This window comes from Corapipo altera, unplaced genomic scaffold, assembly GCF_003945725.1.
Source record: "Corapipo altera isolate COAL_440 unplaced genomic scaffold, ASM394572v1 2, whole genome shotgun sequence".
Taxonomy (NCBI): Eukaryota; Metazoa; Chordata; class Aves; order Passeriformes; family Pipridae; genus Corapipo; species Corapipo altera.
This window is the reverse complement of record NW_020884890.1, coordinates 12,527,971-12,550,460: the sequence shown is the minus strand read 5'-3', so window position 1 is coordinate 12,550,460 and position 22,490 is coordinate 12,527,971. Positions and strand designations below refer to the sequence as shown.

Sequence of the window (22,490 nt, the reverse complement as noted above, 5' to 3'; positions counted from 1 at the left end):
TTGAATGGTTAAACACAAGGAACTAAGCTTCTGCCAGCTACTGTCATCAGATGCTATGACAGCAAGAGACAGAGCTCCCTTGGAAAACTTCTCCATAAAATGGAATGAACTCTGTCAAAAGCTTTAGATCACTGTAAACCTCCTTGCTTTTCCTCTTGAGATGCGACGCATATCGCTCTGACCACATGCAGTATAAGCAGACAGCTATTTAGAAACTTATATGAAATAAAATTTCAAAGCAAAACACTCCAGCAATCCTCTGTGTGCCTTTCACCAGCCGGTGGGAGGCTGCAAGACTAAGGCTGACAGGTGTCAGACGTACTGTGTAATGCCTGGCTGAGGAGTGCTCATATGCTCTAGCAGTAAAAAGCCTCATGAAGCAGTGCAGGAAGGCTCAGATCCAGAAGGCAGTAGCCTTCCTTTTCTTTGCCTGTCTTTTCTCAGTGTAGTGGGTTGACCCTGGTTGGGTGCCAGGTACCTAAGGCCACTCTCTCAGTCTCCTCTGCAACTGGACAGAGGAGAAAAAAAAAACAACAACAGTGAAGGATTCATGAGTTAAGAGCTGGGAGAGGTCACCATCACGGGCAAAACTGTCTAGGAAATTTCAGGCACCCAGAAGCAGCTGGGGAACCTCACGAGGGAAGGCCTCAGTGCTGGAATAGAAAGACACTGCCTGTACAGTTTACCCAAAGGCTCACAAGGGATGACCACACGTGCTTGGGAAATGCCACCATGCCCACCTGCCCTCCAGCCACACTCTCAGCAGCACCTGTGGATTTTAGACTTTCCTTTTCTTATTTTGAGTTCAGTAACGTCCAAGAAATTAATGTTATATAATCTGCTTTGTAATAGAGAGAAATTTAATTTTTGAATGGAGTTTAAATAAAACTAGTCCTGCTGACTAGTCAAGAACATTGCACAAGCTCTGGCCAACCTGGAGTTAAACCTATCGACTGGCAGGATGATGCCAGCACGTTCACTGATCTGTTGTATGATGCCAAACAGGAAAGGTAACAGCTGAGTTGCTCTTGTCTTTCTTTGGCAGAAATATTTCACTTTTTCTCCTCTATCTGGCTGCTGATTTACCTTTTTTCATTTGTAAGGAAGAGTATATTAGCATCCAATTATGGATTATTTTGGCCAGTATTTTACAGATTCCTTTATTAAATCTCTCACCAATTACTTTATCAGATCTTTCTTGCCTTAAAATGATTTTATTTGCACCACTGTTATCATCTTTCAACTGATCACGAGATCAAATTTTTAATTTCGCAGACAATACATTACGCCTCGTGTTTTAAAAATAAAAGACAAACACCTGATTTCACTTAATCAAAGCAAAGAGAGAAGTAAGCTTAACTACCATGTCGATTTCTAAGGCATTCACCAGTTCTGACTGCAGGTCCGAGGTAATTTCACGTCTTCTGACATGCTGTGGAGATTGCAGACAGTAATTCTTAAAATCACTTTCACATTTGCATGTATCTTTATTGCAATTTATTTGTACAGGGCCAGCATTTTATAAAGAAACTTGAATTGGTTTAGATAGCAAGAGACATTTACCCATTATGCAATGGAAAGAGAAAAAAACCACAGCCTTGAAAAGTTCTGTGACTCATTTGCTGATTTCCTTTCTTACATTCTCAGTCCCATTTGGAAGTTTTCCTTCTCATATACCTGGACCCCTCACTGTCGATTGCTTCATAGAGGTCTTTTTTATTCTCTGCTGTTGCATGCAAATAACCAAGGTAGGCCACACAGAGGCTAATTGCTATCAGTCCAAATGCCATCACAGGTTTGTTCTGACAAGAAATAAAAAGATAGGACATGTTTTTAGTGAAAACTTTTTTCATTCAACTCAAACATTACATTCTTCTACGTTAGCTTAGAAAGTGAACAGTAAACTATTGTGACATTTGCAAAAATCATCGCTGCCCTCTTGCAGATTGAATTTTTTGATAGCAAAAAGTATTTCCTCTCAAAAAGAAGATCCTTTCTGTAGACAGAACACCACATTGCCCAGTGCTCTGTATTTTGCTGGGCAGAAATGCTGCTTGAGCATGAATGAATAAGCCAAAACCAATTACTAAAGGTCACTACTACAAACTTCTAACAGAATTCACCTGGATATACTACTGGGACAATGCCCTCTGCTCCTACCAAGCAACCTCGATTATAGGTTTTGTATTATTATCACAAAATTTACTTCTATTATACGCATAAAATGTCATTCATTGCTGGGTTCTGCAAGTGCAAATAAAACCTCAAGTTCATTAACTTAATTTTAAAAGAAAAAGAAAAATCCAAAATCCCAAAAAGCTACCAAAAATTCCCTCATTTCATATCAAAGAAGTTTGCATTTTATGATTTGTTCCCTTTTAAATATTAAAAACAACTCCTATTACTTAACTTGTCAAATTACATGGGTAACATGTCTGTAAACAGACTTTCTGAAAGAAGCTTGACTAGGTACAAAAGAACCAGACAACACAACAGTGAAATAAGAGCTGCAATAAACAATGTAATGTTCTGGGCTCTTAACAATCAGAGTGGAAAAAAATAAAAACATTTTTAGTTACATTTCTGAGGGGTCTGCATGACAAGAGATAGTTATATAACACACACAGAATTGTGGTCATTATTTTAAAGCAACTGTGTCTCTTCAAGCATATTTAGTTTCTTGAGCATCTTACAGGTTTAATGAAAAGCTCTGGGTTCACAGCTCAGAAGAGCATAGTTGTCTGGACACTCCTCAGTCCTGGTTTTCTCTCTCCGGGTGTTTCATTTTCATTGGAAGGTTTGGTGGAAGACATGTTATTTAATATTGAATACTTCCTAGGAGCAGAATGAAAAACAGGTGTCATTTTTGTAAAAAACATAAAAGAGCTACATTCACTGAATAGGAGTTCACACTCAATTTGTCTTCTTTCAGCATGAATTTTAGTTTGTGTATATATTAATGACTGCCTTTGGTGTCATCTAACATTCCCAGTTTAAGCACACCAATTTTCAATCCTGTTAATTTTGTGCACCCTAAAATTAACTTTTGGAGATGCACATCTTCATACAGCAAATCTGAATCTTCTGATAATGGGCTGGGGGTTTTTCACTTGCCTTTGGCTAATGCTTTAGTTACCTTCGGACTGAGCAGCATCAGTCTTCAGACCACTGGCTAAAAAGACAGTGCCAGGAAACATTGTTTTGGGGTTTTTTTTAACCCTTACATGTGTCAGGACAGCCCACACCCTGCTGTAGTACACCCACCCAGCAGCCCCAGGACTCAGGTCTCACTTTTGCACACATTGGGCAGGTCCAAGACGCCCTGGGTTCAAACTGAAAGAGGGGAAATCTAGGCTAGTTAGAATACAGAAGAATTAGAGCATGGAAGAAACTCTTTACTGTGAGGATGGTGAGGCAGTAGAACAGGTTGCTCAGAGAAGTTATGGATACCCCATCCCTTCAAGGCCAGGTGGGATGGGGCAACCTTGTCTAGTGAAAGGTGTCTCTGCCCATGTCAGGGAGGTTGGAACTAAATGATTTTATGGTCCCTTCCAACTCAAACTATTCTGTGATTCTATGATTCTATGCCATCTGAGCAAAGGTGGCGAAACGCCCTTGGCTAACGCTGCTGACTGAGGGGCAGAGGCGACAACGGTGCTGGGGACCTCCCTGGGAAGGGCAGGGGAAGGGCAGACGCCTCCCCGCGGGCGGCAAGGGGGCTCCTGGCGTCGTCACCGGGACGAAGGGGGCAGTTTGGTAGGCGAAAAGCCCGGTAGGGACTCCCAGGACATACAGGACACGCGAGACTCCCGCCGTCCCCGCCGCCTCAGGGAGCAGTGGAAGGACGGGAATGGGGGGGTGCGGGGGGTAATGCCGCGCGCGCCCCCACCGCTACTCACCGCGCGCCGCCAACGGCTCCTCCCCGCGGGGCGGGGCGGGCAGGGCTGCGCCTGCGCATTGGCGCCCCCTCCCGGGCGGAGGGCAGTGGCGCAGTGGGAGGGGCGGGACAGGGCCCGGGCCCCGCCCTTCCTTTCAGCCGTCCGGCGGCGGGAGGGGCTTGGGGAGCGTGTAGCTATCGGGCGGGGCTGTGGGCTTGTCTCCTCTATGAATCATAGAATCATAAAGGTTGGAGGAGACCTACAAGATCATCCAGTTCAACTGTCTACCCAGCGCTACCACTGTAACCCCTAAACCACTAAACCATATCGCCCAGCACCAGATCCAGGCGCCTCTTGAACACTGCCAGGGATGGTGATTCCACCACCTACCTCCTTGAGTAACCTATTCCGACGCCTGACCACCCTAACAGGGAAAAGTTTTTTTTTCTAATGTCTGATCTAAGTCCCCCGTGTCTCAGCTAAAGGCCATTTCCTCGTCCTCTCACTGCAAGCATGGTAAAAGAGACGATGAGGCTCCCCTTGAGCCTCCTCTGGGCTAAACACTCCCAGCTCCCTCAGCTGTTCCTCTTAAGACATGTTGCCCTTCCCAGACATGCTCCAGCACCTCAATGTCCTTTTTAAACTGAGGGGCCCAAAACTGAATGCAGTGCTGAATAATAATAAGCGGGAGGTGGTGGAAGGAGCTGGCTCTGTGGGCAGAGGAGCCTTTCACTCCTCAGCGCCCGGGCATGGTCACGCCAATCCCGAGAGCTGCCCGGGATTCATCCAGCAGTGCAAATGCTGGCAGTCAGGGTGTCAGCAATTATGTTTTAAATGTGGGAAATGGAAATGGAGGGGTAGTACATTTTGCCCGTCTGTTGATCTCAAGTGCCAGGATGAGGAAAGGGTGTTTCATGTGAAGACAGGTCTCTGGAAGTGCAGTTGGTTGAGCAGAAAAATACATTGGATTTTAAACATTTGATTTCTGTTGTGTAGATCCAAACCCAAGACTTTGGGTATCTGAAAACTCCTGGTTATGTAAATGCTGCTTTGTGGTGGTGTTTTGTTTCCTTTCATTTGTAAACAGTAAAATTAAGAAACTTGCCTGGAGTCCAGAGGAAACAAAGCCCACCCGATCACCTCTGACTGCTCATGCCACCCTTTCCACTTCCACTGACTTCAATGCCATCGGGCAGTTTCAGCCCCATTAGAAAGTAGAGGAGAAATTTGAAATTTTGGAAAAAACAATACATGGAGGGTAGGGAGGGACACAGATCAGTGTTCCCCTAGGTAACCAGCTGGCAGAACCAAGATATGATGGATAATATTACAGACTTCTAGCTGCAGCCAGCTGGAGGATTAGCACATACGTAATTCTGGGCTCACCAAATCCAGTTCACACTTCTCCATACCTGGAGGGTGTGTGAGAGGACTTTGGTGGAACATATTGCAACCATGGGGACAGAAGAGAACAAACATAAGTCTTGGCAGATAGCTGGCTGAACACGAGCCAGCAGTGTGCCCAGGTAGCCAAGAAGGCCAATGGCATCCTGGCTTGTATCAGAAATAATGTGGCCAGCAGGACTAGAGCAGTGATTATCCTCTTGTACTCAGCACTGGTAAGGCCACATCTTGAGTGCTGTGTCCAGTTCTGGGCCCCTCTGCTGGTTCAGTGGAGGGCAATGAAGATGATGAAAGGTCTGGAGCACAAGCCCTATGAGGAGTGGCTGAGGGAGCTGGGGTCTTCCAGCCTGGAGAAAAGGAGACTTGGGGGGATGTTATTGCTCTCAACAACTCCTGAAAGGAGGCTGTAGCCAGGTGGGGGTCAGTCTCTTTGCCTAAGTAACAAGTGACAGGACAAGAGGAAATGGTCTCAAGTTGCATCAGTGGAGGGTTAGATTGGATATTAGGAAATATTTCTTCTTGGAAAGGGTAGTCATGTGTTGGAAGAGGCTGCCCAACAAGGGCTCAAAAGGCATGTGGATGTGGCGCTTGTGGATATGGTTTAGTGGTGAACATGGTGGTGCTAGTTGTATGGTTGTACTTGATAATCTTAGAGGTCATTTCCAACCTTAATGGTTCTATGAAATGTAGAGGTATCCAGATACTCAGAACCACTTGCTCCATGATTTGTTTTTTTTCAGTAATCAAGCTACCTTTTTTTTTTTTTAAAAGATGGCAGATTAATAGTAAATTGCAGGTTAACTTGTCCCTTCTAAATCCACATGGAGTATCTAAAGTATTTTTTTTGTTTTTGTGACTAAATATAAGACGAGAAAATTAGTAGGGAAATAAGTTTTGGTGTCAAGAGAGGATTGAGTGGTATGTCTGGGGTTTGTGTCAACATTTAATTCACAACATACCATCTGCTAATCTGGTAGCTATTGTTTTGGCGGCATATGCCACACAGCTGATTTTGTTTGGAAACTATTGAGTAGGAAATCCAAGTGAAGCTTGCTGCTCTTGTTTGTTTTCATTTTTGTCTAATTGAAAGAAACCAATAGGAGGTTTTTGCAGGAGCCTTCATTTTCGGGAAGGTAGCTTGATTTTCTTGAGGGGAAGGGGGATTTTTTACAGTACTGTAAGAGATTGTCTGCATACAGCTCCCAAGCAATTTTCCCCCTCACATTTTATACGGGAAGGCAGAACATTTATATCACCACACTGAGAAAGCACACTTGCTTATCGGCACATGCACCCCTTCCCAGCAGTTACACCATCCATACAGACTGATCCAAAGTCAGTCAGGGTCATGATAGTATTTTCCGGGTTGTGGTAGGATAGGTTTATGCCAGAACACATTTGCCATATAATGGTGCAAGGACTGTTAGATTGGTGCTAGTTGTCGGGCACTTCCCATCTTTTTTTATGGAGGACGGGTAAGTCCCAGACATCCTTGACAGGGAAGGATTCGACTCTGTAAAAAGAACATCATTGGCCGGAGAGAAGATATTCTCCATATGAAGAGCTGTGAGATAAGGCTTTTCGCATAGAAAGAGAAGCAAAGAGGGACATAGAACTGAGTTTGGGTTTTGATGTGAATGTTGGTACTTGGCATGTGTACTAAGCATGTTCCAGCTAGCCGGGTTAACCATACAGTGATGAAAAGCTTGGATTGCTTACTGTTTCTAGTTTTGCTTTATGACTGTGGGAAAGTGTTGTATTTTATCTTTAATGTGAATATTATGTTCCTATCATCTGAACCCAAATGTTCAATCCATCAAGGCTTATAAAGTTTTTTGGCATCTTTTTATAGAAGAGACTCTATAAAGAGTAGAATAGTAAATATCTGTGGAATTTCTGAGTCACCCATCATCTAATATCTGAGTATCTCTTCTGAAAAATAACCACACAAAAAACCCTTCCTTTTCCAAACCTAAGTCTGTTACTGAGATTTATTTTCCTTTCAAATAAATTCCTTTGAGATTTTGCATTCAGAGGATTCTGCTGTATGCCATATTCATTCAGAACGTAATAGCAGTTTCTGCTTTTCTTGAGACTCACATCCCCTTATCGTTTGAGCTGCAGAAGAGCCTCTGTAGGGAACAGAGCAAACCCGGTGCTGTGCCCCGCAGACATCGTTAGCATGCGACAGCCAGCCTATTGCAGTCCGGGGAGCAGCAGCAGTGCCTCCACATCTTTGCTGATTGACCTCACAGCTCCTTCCTATTTCAAGTACCGCACAGGAACAGAGCTTCACATTGTCTTTGGCATAAAGATAGGGTGCCTCAAGCTACTGATAAGATTATCCCTACTTTAGAAACACAGTTACAGAGCTGTTGTGGGAAGAAAAAATTCTTTTTGCATCAACAGTGGGACTTCACTGGTGTGACTTGTACTGAGAGGGGCAACTTTCATCACGTTTGTTAGGGTTTTCATACGTGAGTGTAAACTGTGTGTCTGCATTCCTGTTTTGCCTGATTTTTAAAATGTTTTATACACTGCCAATTTCACAATATTTTAAATAGAGTTGATAACTGGGACTTTTTTTTTTTGTCCTGAACAAATCTAGGGGAGAAGGGAAAGCAAAAATTAGGAATGAGAAGTACTCCCCCTTGCTCACAGCTAATGATGAGGGAACCCATTGATGCACTGAGGCATGTGCAACATATTAAGGACATAACTGCAGAAGAAGAAACAAACGGACCAGCTAGACAGGGGTGGCATTGAGAACATTCTGTGTGGTTGTTGCTCCGCTCATGTCATTCTCAAGAGCCCTTATGCTGCTTTTCAGCAGCTCTTGCTCATTTCTGTCATTCCCACTGAAAAAAAGCAGTTTTCAGACAGCAGCATGCAGTGGTTGGGACCCCTACCACTGACAATCCAAAACAGTTTTAAGGCAATTTACATTTTAAAAATGAAAATCTCTTAGAGTGAATCTTCTGTGTTTCGTAACATTTTGTGTATGTCTTCTGTAATACTTGATAGCCAGCTGTGTCTCTGAGAGACAATCAAGCCTTCCAGCAAAGATTAAAGCAATCATTATTCTTCAAACACTGATTAAGCTTATACATTTTTTTCAACAGAATTCAGTATGGAAGGAAAAAGACACTTTCTTTGGTTCTACTTTCATTAATGAGTGAGCAAAGTGTTTCTAACTGGGAACAGAATAATACCAAAACTGAAAGCATCCCCTCTGGAAAGAAAAAGCTAGTTTCTACTACAAAGGAAGAACAGAGAAACATGTGGAGCACTGAATTTTCTCATTACAAGAATATGCAGCCAGATACCTTAGAGTGGGTTTAAAGACAAACTTGAGCTAAGACTGCATCTCCAAAAAGGAGGGGCAAGGGGAGACCTGTTTGTGCTTGTAGTTGCTCTGGTCTTCCTTGCGTGCAATCTCAGAATTGCTCAGCCTTGGAGTAGGCTAATTTTTTGCTCAACTCCCTAGTCCAGCTGAAAACTAATATTGCCAGAAAACAAACAAACAAACAGTTTATTTTTCAGCTGGATGAGTGAGACGATCTGATGTAAGCAGGCCAATGCAGTTGGGAAGGCAGTTGGGAGTGGGGCCACAGACCAGGACTGACCTCTGCCTTCAACACTTGAGCTCCCAATAAGTTTAAGCTGTGATAAGTTAAAATCCTTCTAGTGCTCTCTCTCATCTAGGCACTCTTCAGATCTCAGACAGGGAACACAGCTCCTAAGAAGACTACAGAGGGCAGAAATTTCACAGGTCCAACAGAGCGAACTCCATAGTAAGGAACTCTGTCACACAGTAACCTGGAGCTCTCAGATTTTCTGCACCTTACAGTTGCTTTTTAATATATAAATACCACCACATAGAATCATAGAATCATTAAGGTTGGAAGAGACCTCCAAATCATTGAGTCCAGCCTTTGACCGAACACCACCATGCCAACTACGCCATAGCACTAAGTGCCATGTCCAGTCGTTTCTTGAACATTTCCAGGGATGGTGATTCTACCGCTGCCCTGTGCAGCCCATTCCGATGCTTAACCATGCTTTCGGTGACAAGATTTCTAGTCTCCAACCTGAACCTCCTCTGGTACAGCTTAAGGCCATTCCCTCTTGTCCTGAGAAGAGGCTGACCCCCACCTGGCTAAAACCTCCTTTCAGATAATTCTAGAGATGAAAATGTCTCCTCTGAGCCTCCTTTCCTCCAGGCTAAACACCCCCAGCTCCCTCATCTGCTCCTCATAGGACTTATCCTCTAGACCCTTCTCTGGATGCACTCCAGCACCCCATTGTTTTGCTTGTAGTGAGATGCCCAGAACTGGACACAGGACTTGAGGTGTGGTCTCACCAGGGCCGAGTACAGGGGGACAATCACTGCCCTAGTCCTGCTGGCTACAGTATTTCTGATACAAGCCAGGAGACCACTGGCCTTTTTGGCCACTGGGGCACATTGCTCGCTAATGTTCAGCTGGTGCTGACCAGCACCCTCAGGTCCTTTTCCATCAGGCAGGTTTACAGCCTCTATGCCACCAACCTGTAGTGCTGAAGGGGTTGTTGGGACCCAAGTGCAGGACCCAGCACTTGGCCTTATTGAATCTCACACAATTGGCCTTGGCCCATCAATCCAGCCTGTCCAGATCCCTCTGCAGAGCATTCTTGCCCTCCAACAGACCAACGCTCCCACCCAACTTAGTGTCATCTACAAACTCACAGAGGGTTCACTCTATCCTCTAGCTCAAATAGTTAATAAAGATATTAAAGAGGACTGGCTCCAACACTGATCCCTGGGGGGCACTACAGGTCACCGGCTGCCAACCAGATACAGCACCATTCACCATCACCCTTTGGGCCCACCCATCTAGCTAGTTTTTCACCTAGCAAACAGTGAACCTGTCCAAGTCATGGGCTGCCAGCTTTTCCAGGAGATTGCCATGGGAGATGTTGTCAAAGGCTTTGCTGTAAGTCCAGGTAGTCTACACCCACAGCCATCCCCTCACCCACTGGGTGCGTCACCTGGTCATAAAAGGAGATCAGGTTAGTCAGGCAGGACTTGCCTTTCACAAAACCATGCTAGCTGGGCTTGATCCCCTGGTTGTGCTGCATGATGGCTCTCAAGGTGATCTGTTCCTTGACCTTGCCCAGCACTAGAGATAAGGTTGATTGACCTGTAGTTCCCTGGATCCTCCTTCTTGTAGACGGGTGTCACATTGGTTAACCTCCAGTTAACTGGGACCTCTCCAGTTAGCCAGAATTGATGATAAATGATGGAAAGGGGCTTGGAGAGCTCTTCCACCAGCTCCCTCAGTACCCTCAGACGAATTCCATCTGTTCCTCCAGACTAAATGAGTCTAAATGGCTCAGCAGTCCACCAACTACTTCCTGCTGGATTGCAGGGGCCTGTTCTGCTCCCTGTCCCTGTCTACCATTTCAGGGGGCTGTTTGCCCTGAGGATAACTGGTCTTTCTATTGAAGACTGAGGTAAAGAGGGCATCAAGTACCTCAACCTTTTTCTCATCCTTGGTTACAATGTTCCCCTCTGCATCCAATAAAGGATGGAGATTTTCCTTGGCCCTCTTTACAATGTTAATGTATTTATAAAAGCACTTTTAATTATCTTTCACAGCAGTAGCCAGATTGAGTTCTAGCTGAGCTTTTGCCTTTCTGATTTTCTCTGTACATGACCTAACAAGATGCTTGTACTCTTCCTGAGTTTCCTGCCCCTTTTTCCAAAGGTCATTAACTCTCTATTTTTCCCTGAATTCTGGTGAAAGCTCCCTATTCATCCAGGTCAGTCTTCTTCCCCACTGGCTCATCCTTTGGCACACAGGGACAGCCTGCTCCTTTACCTTTAAGATTTCCTTCTTGAAGTATGTCCAGCCTTCCTGGACCCCTTTGTTTTTAGGGGCTGTTTTCCAAGGGACTCTCTGAAACAGTGTCCTGAACAGACCAAAGTTCACCCTCTGGAAGTCCAAGGTAGAAGTTTTGCTGACCACTTCCTTATTTCGTCACAAATTGAAAACTATATTTTCATGGTTGCTATGCCCAAGGTGGCCTCTGACCACCATATCTCCCACCAGACCTTCTCTGTTTGTAAACAGAAGGTCAAGCAGGGCCCCACCACTGATAGGCTCACTTATGAGCTGTGTCAGCAAGTTATCTTTCACACACTCCAGGAACGTCCTAGACTACCTCCTCTCTGCTGTCATGAGCTTCCAGCAGACATCCAGCAAGTTAAAGTCTCCCCGAAGAAAAAGGGCTAGTGATCATGAAATGTCAGCCAGCCACTTATAAAATAGTTCATCTGCCTCTTCATCCTGGTTGGGTGGTCTATAACAGACTCCCACCAGGGTATCTGCCTTGTCAGCCTTCGCCCTGATCCTTACCCATAGGCACCCAACCTAGTCATCACTATCATTGAGCTCTATACAGTTGAAACACTTCCTAATGTACAGAGCCACCCCACCACCTCTCCTTCCTCTCCTATCCCTTTTGAAGAGCTTGTAGTCATTCATTGCAACACTCCAGTCATGGGAGTTATTCCACCATATTTCCACGATGGTGACTACGTTATAGCTTTCCTGCCACTCAATGGCCTCTGGCTCCTCTTAATTCAACACAATAGAGTGGCACTGTCTAATGTTTATATACTAGGTACGATGGAGGTACAACTGTGAGCGTCATGAAGATGCTTAAACAGCTTTGACATTAAAGTGATAGGATTGTAACTACTCAGTTCAATAGGCTCTTGGGGCTTTTTTTCTTTTCCATCTCTGTAGGACAGTTACAGTTGCTCAGATTTCTTTAATGCATTAAAAAAATTGGATTTAAAGTTAAATTTTGATTTTCTCAGTACTACAGGTGATCGCAATATTCCTACAGTACTACAGGTAATCCCAGTATTCCTACAGTGATTTTAGCCTTTGAATTACTTATGTGAATGCGACCTTGTTCAGCCATCCATGGCTTTTGTCAGGCATTCAGCAGCAGTACTGGGAGGAAGGTGCTCACCTGGTAGGTAGCTCCCCCCAGCAGGCAGCTGGAAGGCTTTGTTTGACTTGTAGTCCAGCTCCAAGATATGGTACCTTCAGTCACACTTCAGAGGCATCAGCTTCTCTGGGGTACCAAGGTCCTGATTTAGGCACCCATTAGGCTATGTGGTACCTTCCTCTCTGTAAAACTACAGAACATTCACATATAATTCCTGGATAGCAGTCACAGTGAGTTTAAGCTAAATAAACTATACTGTGAATGAATTATACTGTGAAGAATTCATGTAAGAGGCAATGATCTTTCTCCTTATTTTGTAATGTTACTCAGCAGTATAGCCACATCCCAGGTAAAAATGGCCACCAAAGCATTGATATTCAGTAAGATGTATAAGGCAGAACATAAACATTTATTCCTTAGCTTAGTTATTAAAAATAAAGCTATAGGCTTTCTGGTGAGGAGTGGTTCATCTGCCTAGTCCAATGTGGGAATCAATTAACAGGTACAGTAACCAAAATATATTTTAATAACAAAATTCAGACTTCACTTGCTTAGGAAAACCACCATAATTTAAAATTCTAAGAGAAAGGCCTTTCTGAGCACTGTGCAGTGTATTGTTAGGAGTGATGTGTGCCTAAAAGAATATTTGTGTTTTATGGACAGTTGACTTACCCAAGACAACACAAAATACAACTCTGATGTAAAATGTCAGAGAGCAAACAGGGTGGGAGTTAAGGCTCACAACACGTGTGTCTTCAGGCTGTGCCGTTGCTACTGTGAAAGAACAAAGTGTGCAGTGCTTGAACTGATGCCAGTGAGTGCTCAAAAGATGCAGATAAATCCTGTGACTTCAAATAAATGCCACGGTTTCCTCATATCTTTCTGATGATACAACATACTTTATGGTTCTGGTTTGAACAGTGTGCCAGGAGAGATGATCAGGTTTCACTCATTTAGTTTATATTACCTAGGAGATAAGCAGTTTCCATCTTCAAGGCTTAAAGAGTAACTCCCTTTGTCGGAAATCTATTGTTAATTGTTAATTCCACTAGAAAGCTGGGGTCCAGCTGTAATCATTCACTGAGGTGCAGGTAAGTTAGAGTTTCTTGTTATAAAATGCAGTTTCACTGAAGGAGAAGTTGTTTTTCAGATGTCAAATAGGCTTGATAATAGCCTCAATCGAGTGTACCATCAGTCAGCATAAACCGAGGATATAATCCTCTTTTTGCTGCACTACCGCAGTACTTTATAACTATAGAGTTAAAAATTTTAATGGGGCCATTGATGATTGCTTGTTCATGTGGAAATCTTTTGACTTTTTCAATTCTTTTTTTATTTTATCAGTTGACTAAAGCATTAAAACAGTAACAGTAGCCTGAATGGAACAGTAATACTTATTAATGCTGAAGATCATTTGCTTCAGAAGGAGTTTTTTTGTTTACATCAGGAGAGCATGGGAGAGATGGGTTATTTGTTTGGCATGAAAGTGAGGAGAAATGCAGTTGTAGTTGTGTAGGTGAAATATGTACATCATGACTTAAAAAAATTAAGTCATTTTGCTGAACTTATTTTTTTTTAATTACAGAGTTTACTAAATAACAAAGAAAACAGTGAACTGTGTCTGCCCTCTCTCAAAACCCATTCATTGCTGCAGAGAAGAGACCACAGCAATTAGCAGCTGGCAAAGCATCACACTCAGCAGCTGCTGGTTTTTTAAGTGGTGGTTGTGGTTTCCCTAAATACAAAACAAGACAGGATTTTGTCACCACTTGCTATAATAATAATGCCAAGTATGTTTTATATTATGAAGCCACTGAAAATATAGTTTAGAAGTTGTATTTTCAGAGAAGTGAATGTTTGGCAACTAAGATCCTGACGCCCAGAAAGGAAGATTTGTCCCAAATCACTGTAAGAAGCCCACGCAAAAGTCGGGTGTAAATGCCAAACCAACCAGCTTCGGTATGGTTCTAAATGACCAGCTGAGCCCTTCTCCATCTAGTCTTTTCTTTTCCTTTCTGTAGTTGTTTGGCAAATAAATACCTAGGCTAATGTTTTTACACACCACATGTATATTTTAAGCACTATTTAATTGTTTGTGGAATTCTACTTTTAGTATCAGAGTAACCAGTGTTTTATCTCCCAGTGTACGAAAGGGCTTATTTCTTGCTCCAAGGAGCTAAAAGTTAATAATAGGCATAGAACAGTGAGTGATTAGAATCAGTAAGCTCAGGGGAAAGCAAGGGACTGGGCTATGAGAGATCATCGTTCTTTTCATAGATCTGCTTCTGATGTGCTGAGCGATGCTGGATAAACCTCTCTGGTGGACATCTCCACCTCAACAGCAAGTGTTGTCTTTGTCTAGATTGCCAATGTTTTGGGATAAGACTCCCTTTCTTATTACATGTTAAAGAAGGGTTTATATCAATGAAGTTCATTCTAAAGTGTCTATAGATTACTTTTTTGTCTGTCCATGAGACAAGAGCAAGCTATTGTCAATATATTTACCTCTGCCATCTGGGGGCCTCCACCTTCCTTTGGAAGCATCTGAAGGACGAAATAGGTGGGAAACCTTTGGCTCACATCAGCCTGAGAACCACAGACTCTGCTGCACTACCAACCACTAGCAACTGTCGTGGCAGAAGTGAACAACTTAGCCAGCACACGGCCAGGAGAGCTCCGTTTGCTCATGGGTTGTCACACCTTGCCTGGCTTGGTTTTGAAGAGCCTTAAAAAGCAATGAGTATCAATACTATATTAAGGTTACAGTTTTACTTATTCTATGATAAGAGATGAGTTGCCTGAAGAAGTCAAAGTTAATTTTTGTGACCTCTGTTTTCTCTTGTTTACTCTATAAGGATCTAGAGATCACCTTGGAGTTCTCATCATTGAACAGGAAACAAAGGTGTTGCAAGGTTAGTGTCTTGTAGTAATAGTTCTTCAACTCCTATTGCAGATGTGCAACAGTTTGAACAGCTGTTGCACGTGCAGCTTGGTAGTGTGACTTTGAATTGAATTATACTGTTCCTTGGTGTTCCCAGGAGGTTTCCTCATCCCTCCTCTTCTCTAGCACTGGAGGACTGAAATAGATAGACCATGATGGGGACTGGTGAACTGTCAGGAATAGTTTCTGCACTACTAAGCTGTTTTAAAGCCAGAGAAAAAGCAAATCAGTGTGTTTCAGCCTGTGGACTTCACACCTCTGGCAGTCAGTAAGGAAGCAGTAGGCAGTCCATGAAACAAAGACTCAGCAACCATAAAATGGATGCACACTTCCTTATATCAACAAACAGAGAAGGTAAGGGGAAAATGCAGTTACTAAATGACCGTCTGAAGTTAGGCTTCATTATTTGTTTGGTTGTTTATGGAAACCATTGTGCCAATGCTTCTTTTTTCTTTTCCTTGCTGTTTGGGAAAAAAATAAAAGTGCTGTGATGCTGTTTTGATTAAAGTGTAAAAAAAAAATTGAGAAGATGAACTCTCAAAACTGTTACCAGCTCTGATATTTTGTGATTCTATACCCTCCTCTGTGATTTCTAATTCTGCTCTCTGCTTTATCATTTTTGCCACTATTTACAGTTCTCTTTCTTCCTGTAATATATATAAAAAAAGGGTAAGTTGTAGGTGCAGCAAAATATTCCCCAGGAATGTTTAGTTTAGAAAAAGGATTTTTTCCATCTCTCAACCTGTGAGGATAATTCAGTTTGCATGTGCAGAATTGATAGGTCCACTGTTCAAAGGATTGTGTTCTTTCTCTTATTTCTTGCCATTCCACTTCCATTTCCCATAACACTGTGCCTTCTTCCTGTAATTTTTCAGCTCTCCAAGCTCCAAATTGTCTGCCCTCTTTGTGCCTCTAACACTTTGGATGCTTTCCCCACTTCTTTTTAGTTATGCAGTTTGTTCTTGCATTTTCTTACTGTCTCTCTCCTCTCCCCCAATTTTCCTCCACACAGAGATACCTTTTCTGCTTTTAAAGTAATTAAATTAGCAGAGCTGATTGAAATCTAGGTGAAGCAATTCTCTGAGCCCTGTGCTTTTCAACAGATGCATTACTCAATGTACATTAGTCAATCTTCTGTAGACCTCAGTGAATAACAGAAATGAATATTTGATGAATATATTCAACAACAATAGCATTATTCAAACACTTTACTCAATGAAGTACATTCAGCACATTCAGAAGTTAATGGTGCATTCAGGTTACTCTGTTTGCTCAGCAGAGCATGTGCCTAGCCCCAAGGGGGGAAACCAAGTCACTCATACATTTGAGGGAAACCAAGGGGTGGGGAGGCTCTTCTGGTCATGTGTCTCTAGTGAGCAGGAAAAAATGTGTGTGTATGTTGGTGGTGGTTGGTTTAAGTCACTTCTAGGGAGTAAATTATGTATGTGAGGAGGAAGAGAGATGACCTGCTCTATTTACTGGCTGGCAGAACTTGTTCTCATGCTTATCACTTGTACTTCAGTCAGAAATGAGTAAAACAAATCAATGTATCTCAGATCTTCAGCTTTTGTCCCAATTGGGGTGTGCATGTGTATATGTGCATCAAGCCGGGGGTTGAAGTAAATCTAACCTCACTTCTTGCTCCATTCAACGTTTTCTTGAGCACTTGGTGGGTCCTTCCAACTCAGAATATTCTGTGATTCTGTGAAATAATCTATCTTCTACTGATTAAGACTCTTTAGTGCCTCCTTTGTAATTTCCCGTAGAGGCCAAGTCTTTTTTGTGGTCTTTATGTCCACAGTACCAAATAGATGCTGCTTTGACCCTTTTGTAGCTTTTTTAAACCTTTGAGTATTTTCATTGTCAGCCTCAGCACTGGACATTACCTTGGTGTAAATTGATGTCATCTACATTTTCCACAATCTATTCAATTTCTTTAGCCAGCTTCCCTTCTTGCCTCCCTTTGATTCATTCTGCACAAAATGAACCTCCTCTGAATGCTAAGGCTGAAATCTCTCCTTGGCTACAAAGATTTGAATCACATTTTTTCTTCTCTTGTCCTCAGGTTAGTCAGAATATAATTTTGCCAAAGTGTCACACCCTGACACCACTCAGCATCTGCTTGGATGTATATTGCCCCTTCTAGAAGTGTCACAAAACTTCTTACCGCTGTCATATTTTTCCTACTGCTCAGCTGTGTGCTTATTAGAAGATTTCTCTTTTATTGTTGTCTGAATCCTCACCTTGCTCTTAATTTCATACAGCCCACATAATGTCTTTGTCTTCTCTAGCCTCAGCTAACTTAACTTCTCATCAGTCTGTGCCTGTGCTGTTCCATGAAGTCAATTTTCTCTTGTTTATCAGTTGAGTAACTCCTTATCTTTGAGGTCCATTTTAGTTTTTCCATTCCATATGTTCTTTGCAAGGCTTCAGTGAATTAATTGCATTTTCAAAGCATACAAAAGCATCAGTTAACATCCACATCTATAGCAAGAGTGGTGCATAAAGCAAACAAATCTTTTAAAGGCACATTTGCAGCTCCTTTGAAGAGAGGAGCTGTGCTGGTTATGACCCAAACAATACCACGAAACAGGCTCTGTGGCCCTTTAGGTTTGAAGCTGAAGGTTGTCCTTTACAGCCATTTCTCAATATCATGTGAAGGCTGCCAAGTGGAAAAAAAATATAACCAAAGTTCTGCAGGCTTCTGGCTGTAGAAGCACTGCTGGCCACAAGACCTGGCCTGCAGTCCTTTAATAGATTTCAGTTTCTCCTCAACAGAGCACATAGACCAGGAACCATCTTCAATTCTGTAAAATCCTCAAGGTAAATTTCTCAGACTATATTTAGGTATCTCCATGGCCTGATTTCCACCAGTGTTGGCTGCCACTGACTTTTGCGCCTTGCTGGTGACCCAGCCTATCTTTTATTTCTGTTCAGCTGAAGGCTCAGAACTGGTATAATTCCAGGTATGGATTAATAGGTGACATTAGGCTTTTTACATTAGAAAGGGATGGTGTGGTTATTGTGGCCATTAGCACAAGCCCCTTTCAGCCGTACTCATTTTACATGGCATAACAAAATTCAGTCTTCCCTTCAACAGTGCTGGTGTGCATCTTAAAAATCTTAGGGCGGGCCTCTTTAGGTTTTCTGTCAAATCTTCTTCAGAGGACAGCTCATCCACAAGATGCACACATATGTGCTCACATTCATACTTGCTCCTGTGAACACTTTGTTTCCTTGCCTGTGCTTTATCACAGTGGTATCATTATGCTTTGCTGTTCAGCTCCTTTGAGACTGATGCAGTGATTGCGTGTTACTTACCTAGGAAGCATCAAAGCCCTGGTGCTGCTGTCTTCAAGAACTTGGTTTAATCTTCTGCTTGAGCTCTGTTTGCAGATGTGGAGGACAGAAACAGCTCTTTAAAGAGGTATTTCACGAAGTCACTATCCTACAAACATGTTTAAAAATATAGGAGCATATGTCTGAAAAGATATAAGCTAACTGATATTTCCCTGTTATTTTTTATCTGTAGCATAAAGAAGTAGCTTGGTAACCATTGTTCCCAGTATAAATCAGCAATATATTAATTTCTGCAGCTGTCCCTCAGCTCCTCGAGTAAGTCATGAGCTCTAATGGTAGCACTGCAGGAACACCCAAATAACCTTGCTCCCCAGCAGAAGTCTGGCCATAGGCAGAAGTCATGATGGGCTGCAGAATCAAGAGAGAGCAAAAGAAGTACTGAGCTTTATAGAATCACAGAATCATTTAGGTTGGAAAAGACCTCCAAGATCATCAAGTCCAACCTTTGGCTGATCACAACCTCGTCAACTGGACTGTGGCACTAAGAGCCATGTCCAGTCATTTCTTGAACACCTCCAGGGATGGTGACCCCACCACTTCCCTGGGCAGCCTGTTCCAATGCCTGACAACATTTCCTGAGAAGCTTTGTGATGCTGTGGCCTCATTGCTACTTGTACTCAAACTTGCCAGTGGATGAACTTGTTCATACATCAGGAGTAACTGCAGGTACAGCAATGGGATTTGTATGTGCCACTGCAACCACAGAGGGGTACATTTCCTCTCCTGCTAGGCAAAGCTTGCAGGAGCAGTAGATGGGTAAGGACATTAAAAGAACACAAAGATCTGGAAACTTCTGATTTCCCTCCTCATATCTTCCAGACATTCTGTGTCCTGGGAGTACGTTTAAACTTTTTGCTCTTTCAAAACAAGGGAGCTTGATATCCTCAAAGATCCACTCAGACCTGGAGATAGGGCCAGGTGGAAAAGTGACTGTATATTCTTGGGGGTTATCTCAGGTCTTCTTTTGACTTTGACAAGAGTCTCACTGCCACTGGCTCCCTTAACCAGCTCTTCCAAAAGAAGTGTTACAGATTTAGGACAGGGGAAAACTTGTACAGATAAGAAACTGTAACACACATATATGCACATATTTTTGGAGCGATAAGATATACACAATATACACATAATAAGAAATACAACAAATAAAATCCAGTGAAGCACGACAGGATTTAAAATGTTGCACAAACTTACCCAGAAGTTAGACCACAGACAAAAAGAAGTCAATTTGCACTGGTGCAGTCAAGTTATTATGGGACACGTGGCTCCTATACATAAATTTGAAAGCAAAATCTTATTTGCCTGGGCTTAGTATTTGCATAACTGACAGGTCTAAGTTAAGTGTACTTCAGTGGTAGAGTGCCAGCCTGAACTTGCCAGAGAAAGCTCTACCTGCCAGAAGACCACTGGGGAGAACACGCACATTTCTCACAGAGGACAGTTTAACAGAATGATTAAGGTTCAGCCTAATTGACAAAATGTATTTAAGCAGCACATAAATTTTGTGTAATAGCCTCAGAATGTACAAATTATCAGAAATAAGATCAGCTTGTTGTTGTTTTCCTTTTTAAATGCCTAATAATTTTAAATTATTTCAGCTATTGGTTATATTTCATGTTGAATGAATGTCTCATTTTTCTTCACCCAAGAGGAAGCATCTCTCTGATCCTGTGTTTCTTTGATACAGCATTTCCTTATTTCCTTGAAGAGAAAAATGAGCTGGGGATTCCTACATGATCTGCTGAGTGGAGTGAATAAATACTCAACAGGAGTTGGAAGAATTTGGGTAACTGTTGTGTTCATGTTCCGCTTACTGGTTTATGTTGCAGCCGCAGAAAACATCTGGAAATATGAACATGATGAATTTGAATGCAATATCAAACAGCCTGGTTGTGAAAATGTCTGTTTTGACCATTTTTTCCCTGTCTCCCACATCAGACTTTGGGCTTTGCAATTAATCATGGTCTCCACCCCTTCACTCTTGGTTGTTTTTCATGTTGCTTACAGAGAGAACAGAGAGAAACACCACAACCAGAAGCTTTACAGAAACCCAGGAGAGATAGATGGTGGATTGCTGTGCACTTACCTAATCAGCCTCATTTTAAAAATAGGATTTGAAATAGTTTTTCTTGTTCTGTTTTATAAATTGTACAATGGATTCAAAATACCACATCTTGTGAAATGTGACATAAGACCATGTCCCAGTAGCGTAGACTGCTATATTTCCAAACCCACAGAGAAGATGATTTTCCTCTCTTTTCTGGTGGCAACTTCATGCCTGTGCATCATACTAAATCTAAGTGAATTGACTTATCTAATTTTCAAATACTCCCCAAAATGTTATCTGAAGAGATACATGGAAAAACAGCAAGGCTCCAAAAGCAATTGTCGCAAATCAGAAATCATTGGTTACAACAGAGCAGCACCTGCAGGACGATTCCCCAATAGCTCCTCATCTTTGCCTCTGAATATACGAGATGAACATGAAAAATGTTCCCCGTTGACTTGAAAGAAGGCTGGAGACCACCCTCCCATTACACAAGCTGCTTTTGATAAATTGCTTTTCCAATGAGTGCTTTATGGAACTGAAAGGATAGTTACAGAGGAAATACTGTTTCTCTACTAGTTCCCCATTAATCTAGCTGATAAATTCAGTTACATTATATATGTCATACATAAAATCATCGAGATCTTTTCATGTTGAAACAAGAAGTGTAGAAGTCTGAGAATCCCATGAAGTTTTAATATAAACACAGATGCTTATGATAAATCATGTGAAACAATTGCTCACAGTTGTGTATTGAATATTGCACAGAATTGCTTTGGCACAAGCAAAAAGAGGCTTTTTATACGCAGAGGTGGAAGAACCTGGGATTGATTAAGAAACTGAACAATAAGGGGATGTACAGCATTTGTCAGGTGGGTGGATCTGATGACTGTTGCAACAGCAATAGGAAAGTGCTGGTGTTTGAAGTGAACTATGTAGTCACAGCCCCATTCCACCGGACTAGAAAACATATCAAAACCAGAAAAAAACAAGAAGAGGTAGATGCATCTATTTTAGCCCATAGTGATAAAGACAGACTTGCTTATTTAGCTGTTTATGCACCACTTCCTTCTGAAAGCATCTGAGCCCTTTACAATTTTAAGGGTATTAATCATCAGAACGCATCTTCTAAGGAAAGGCACTTGCTCAAACTTGTGCAAGCAGCACCAAGCAGCTCCCGAGTCATTAGACTTGTCTTCTGCTTTGTGGTTGGGGCATTTAAGAGAAAGGATCATTCCCAGTTCAACAGGAGTGAGTAGAGAAATGCAGACCACGCAATATGGCAGAACAGTAGCCAGTAGCCCCTACTATTGAGTAGCCTGGAATCTGGTCCCTTAAGTAAGGCTGAAAATACTGCTGCTCTTTCCTTCAGTAGATTTCTCTGCTGTAAAAATATGAAAAACCTCCAGTAGAAACAAAGCAAAAAAGAATCATCTATTCCCTCCCTCCCAAGTTTCAGAGTATCTCTTAAATACCACACACTTCTGCTCTGTGTTATGTGTATCATTTGGGAAAACAGGAAAGGGATAGAAATTAGCTAAGACGTGTCTTCTGTTGAACCTAGACTTTTAAGACAACAGAAACTAGTGCCTAAAAAAAACTTATTTCAGGGTGGTGTGCTCTTTCTGTTGCTGAAATGAAAGACCTTTGAACAGATATCAGTAGTGAGCCTGATCAAAATGCACCCTTTAGCATTACATTTATGAGTAGTGGGGTAGCAGTTACAGAATTAACTTTAAGAACTAGTGAATAAACTATGTGCTTTTTGACTGTGATTTTCAAGGTGTGTTGGTTTTTTTCCTAAAATAAACCTACTTTTATAAGGTTTTGCTGCCGAACTGACCAGTGACAGCAGTCCCTC

General features: G+C 42.3%; 2 protein-coding genes across 8 annotated transcripts; one reads left to right on the top strand and one right to left on the bottom strand.

The window, feature by feature from the left end:
- Nucleotides 1-1,198: 1,198 nt before the first annotated feature.
- Nucleotides 1,199-3,954, bottom strand: SMIM8 (small integral membrane protein 8). The gene is given in 4 exon segments (XM_027644720.1): nucleotides 1,199-1,802; nucleotides 2,694-2,835; nucleotides 3,292-3,333; nucleotides 3,900-3,954. Coding segments are annotated over 2 exon segments (279 nt in total). The 5' UTR covers nucleotides 2,814-2,835; nucleotides 3,292-3,333; nucleotides 3,900-3,954; the 3' UTR covers nucleotides 1,199-1,643.
- A 21-nt stretch (nucleotides 3,955-3,975) lies between these two features.
- On the top strand, nucleotides 3,976-22,404 carry GJB7 (gap junction protein beta 7). 7 transcript variants are annotated; one of them, XM_027644713.1, is made up of 4 exons: nucleotides 3,976-4,125; nucleotides 7,407-7,617; nucleotides 15,140-15,196; nucleotides 20,270-22,404. In XM_027644713.1, the coding sequence occupies exons 2-4, from the start codon at nucleotides 7,465-7,467 to the stop codon at nucleotides 21,089-21,091; spliced, it is 1,032 nt and encodes a 343-aa protein (XP_027500514.1). In that variant the 5' UTR covers nucleotides 3,976-4,125; nucleotides 7,407-7,464; the 3' UTR covers nucleotides 21,092-22,404. The 7 variants fall into 7 exon arrangements, with proteins under 7 accessions (XP_027500514.1, XP_027500513.1, XP_027500518.1 ...); XM_027644717.1 differs by lacking the exons at nucleotides 3,976-4,125; nucleotides 7,407-7,617 and adding exons at nucleotides 12,084-13,375; nucleotides 18,551-18,652 and having other exon boundaries at nucleotides 18,758-22,404; XM_027644712.1 differs by lacking the exon at nucleotides 3,976-4,125 and having other exon boundaries at nucleotides 5,867-7,617.
- The last annotated feature ends 86 nt before the right edge of the window (nucleotides 22,405-22,490 follow it).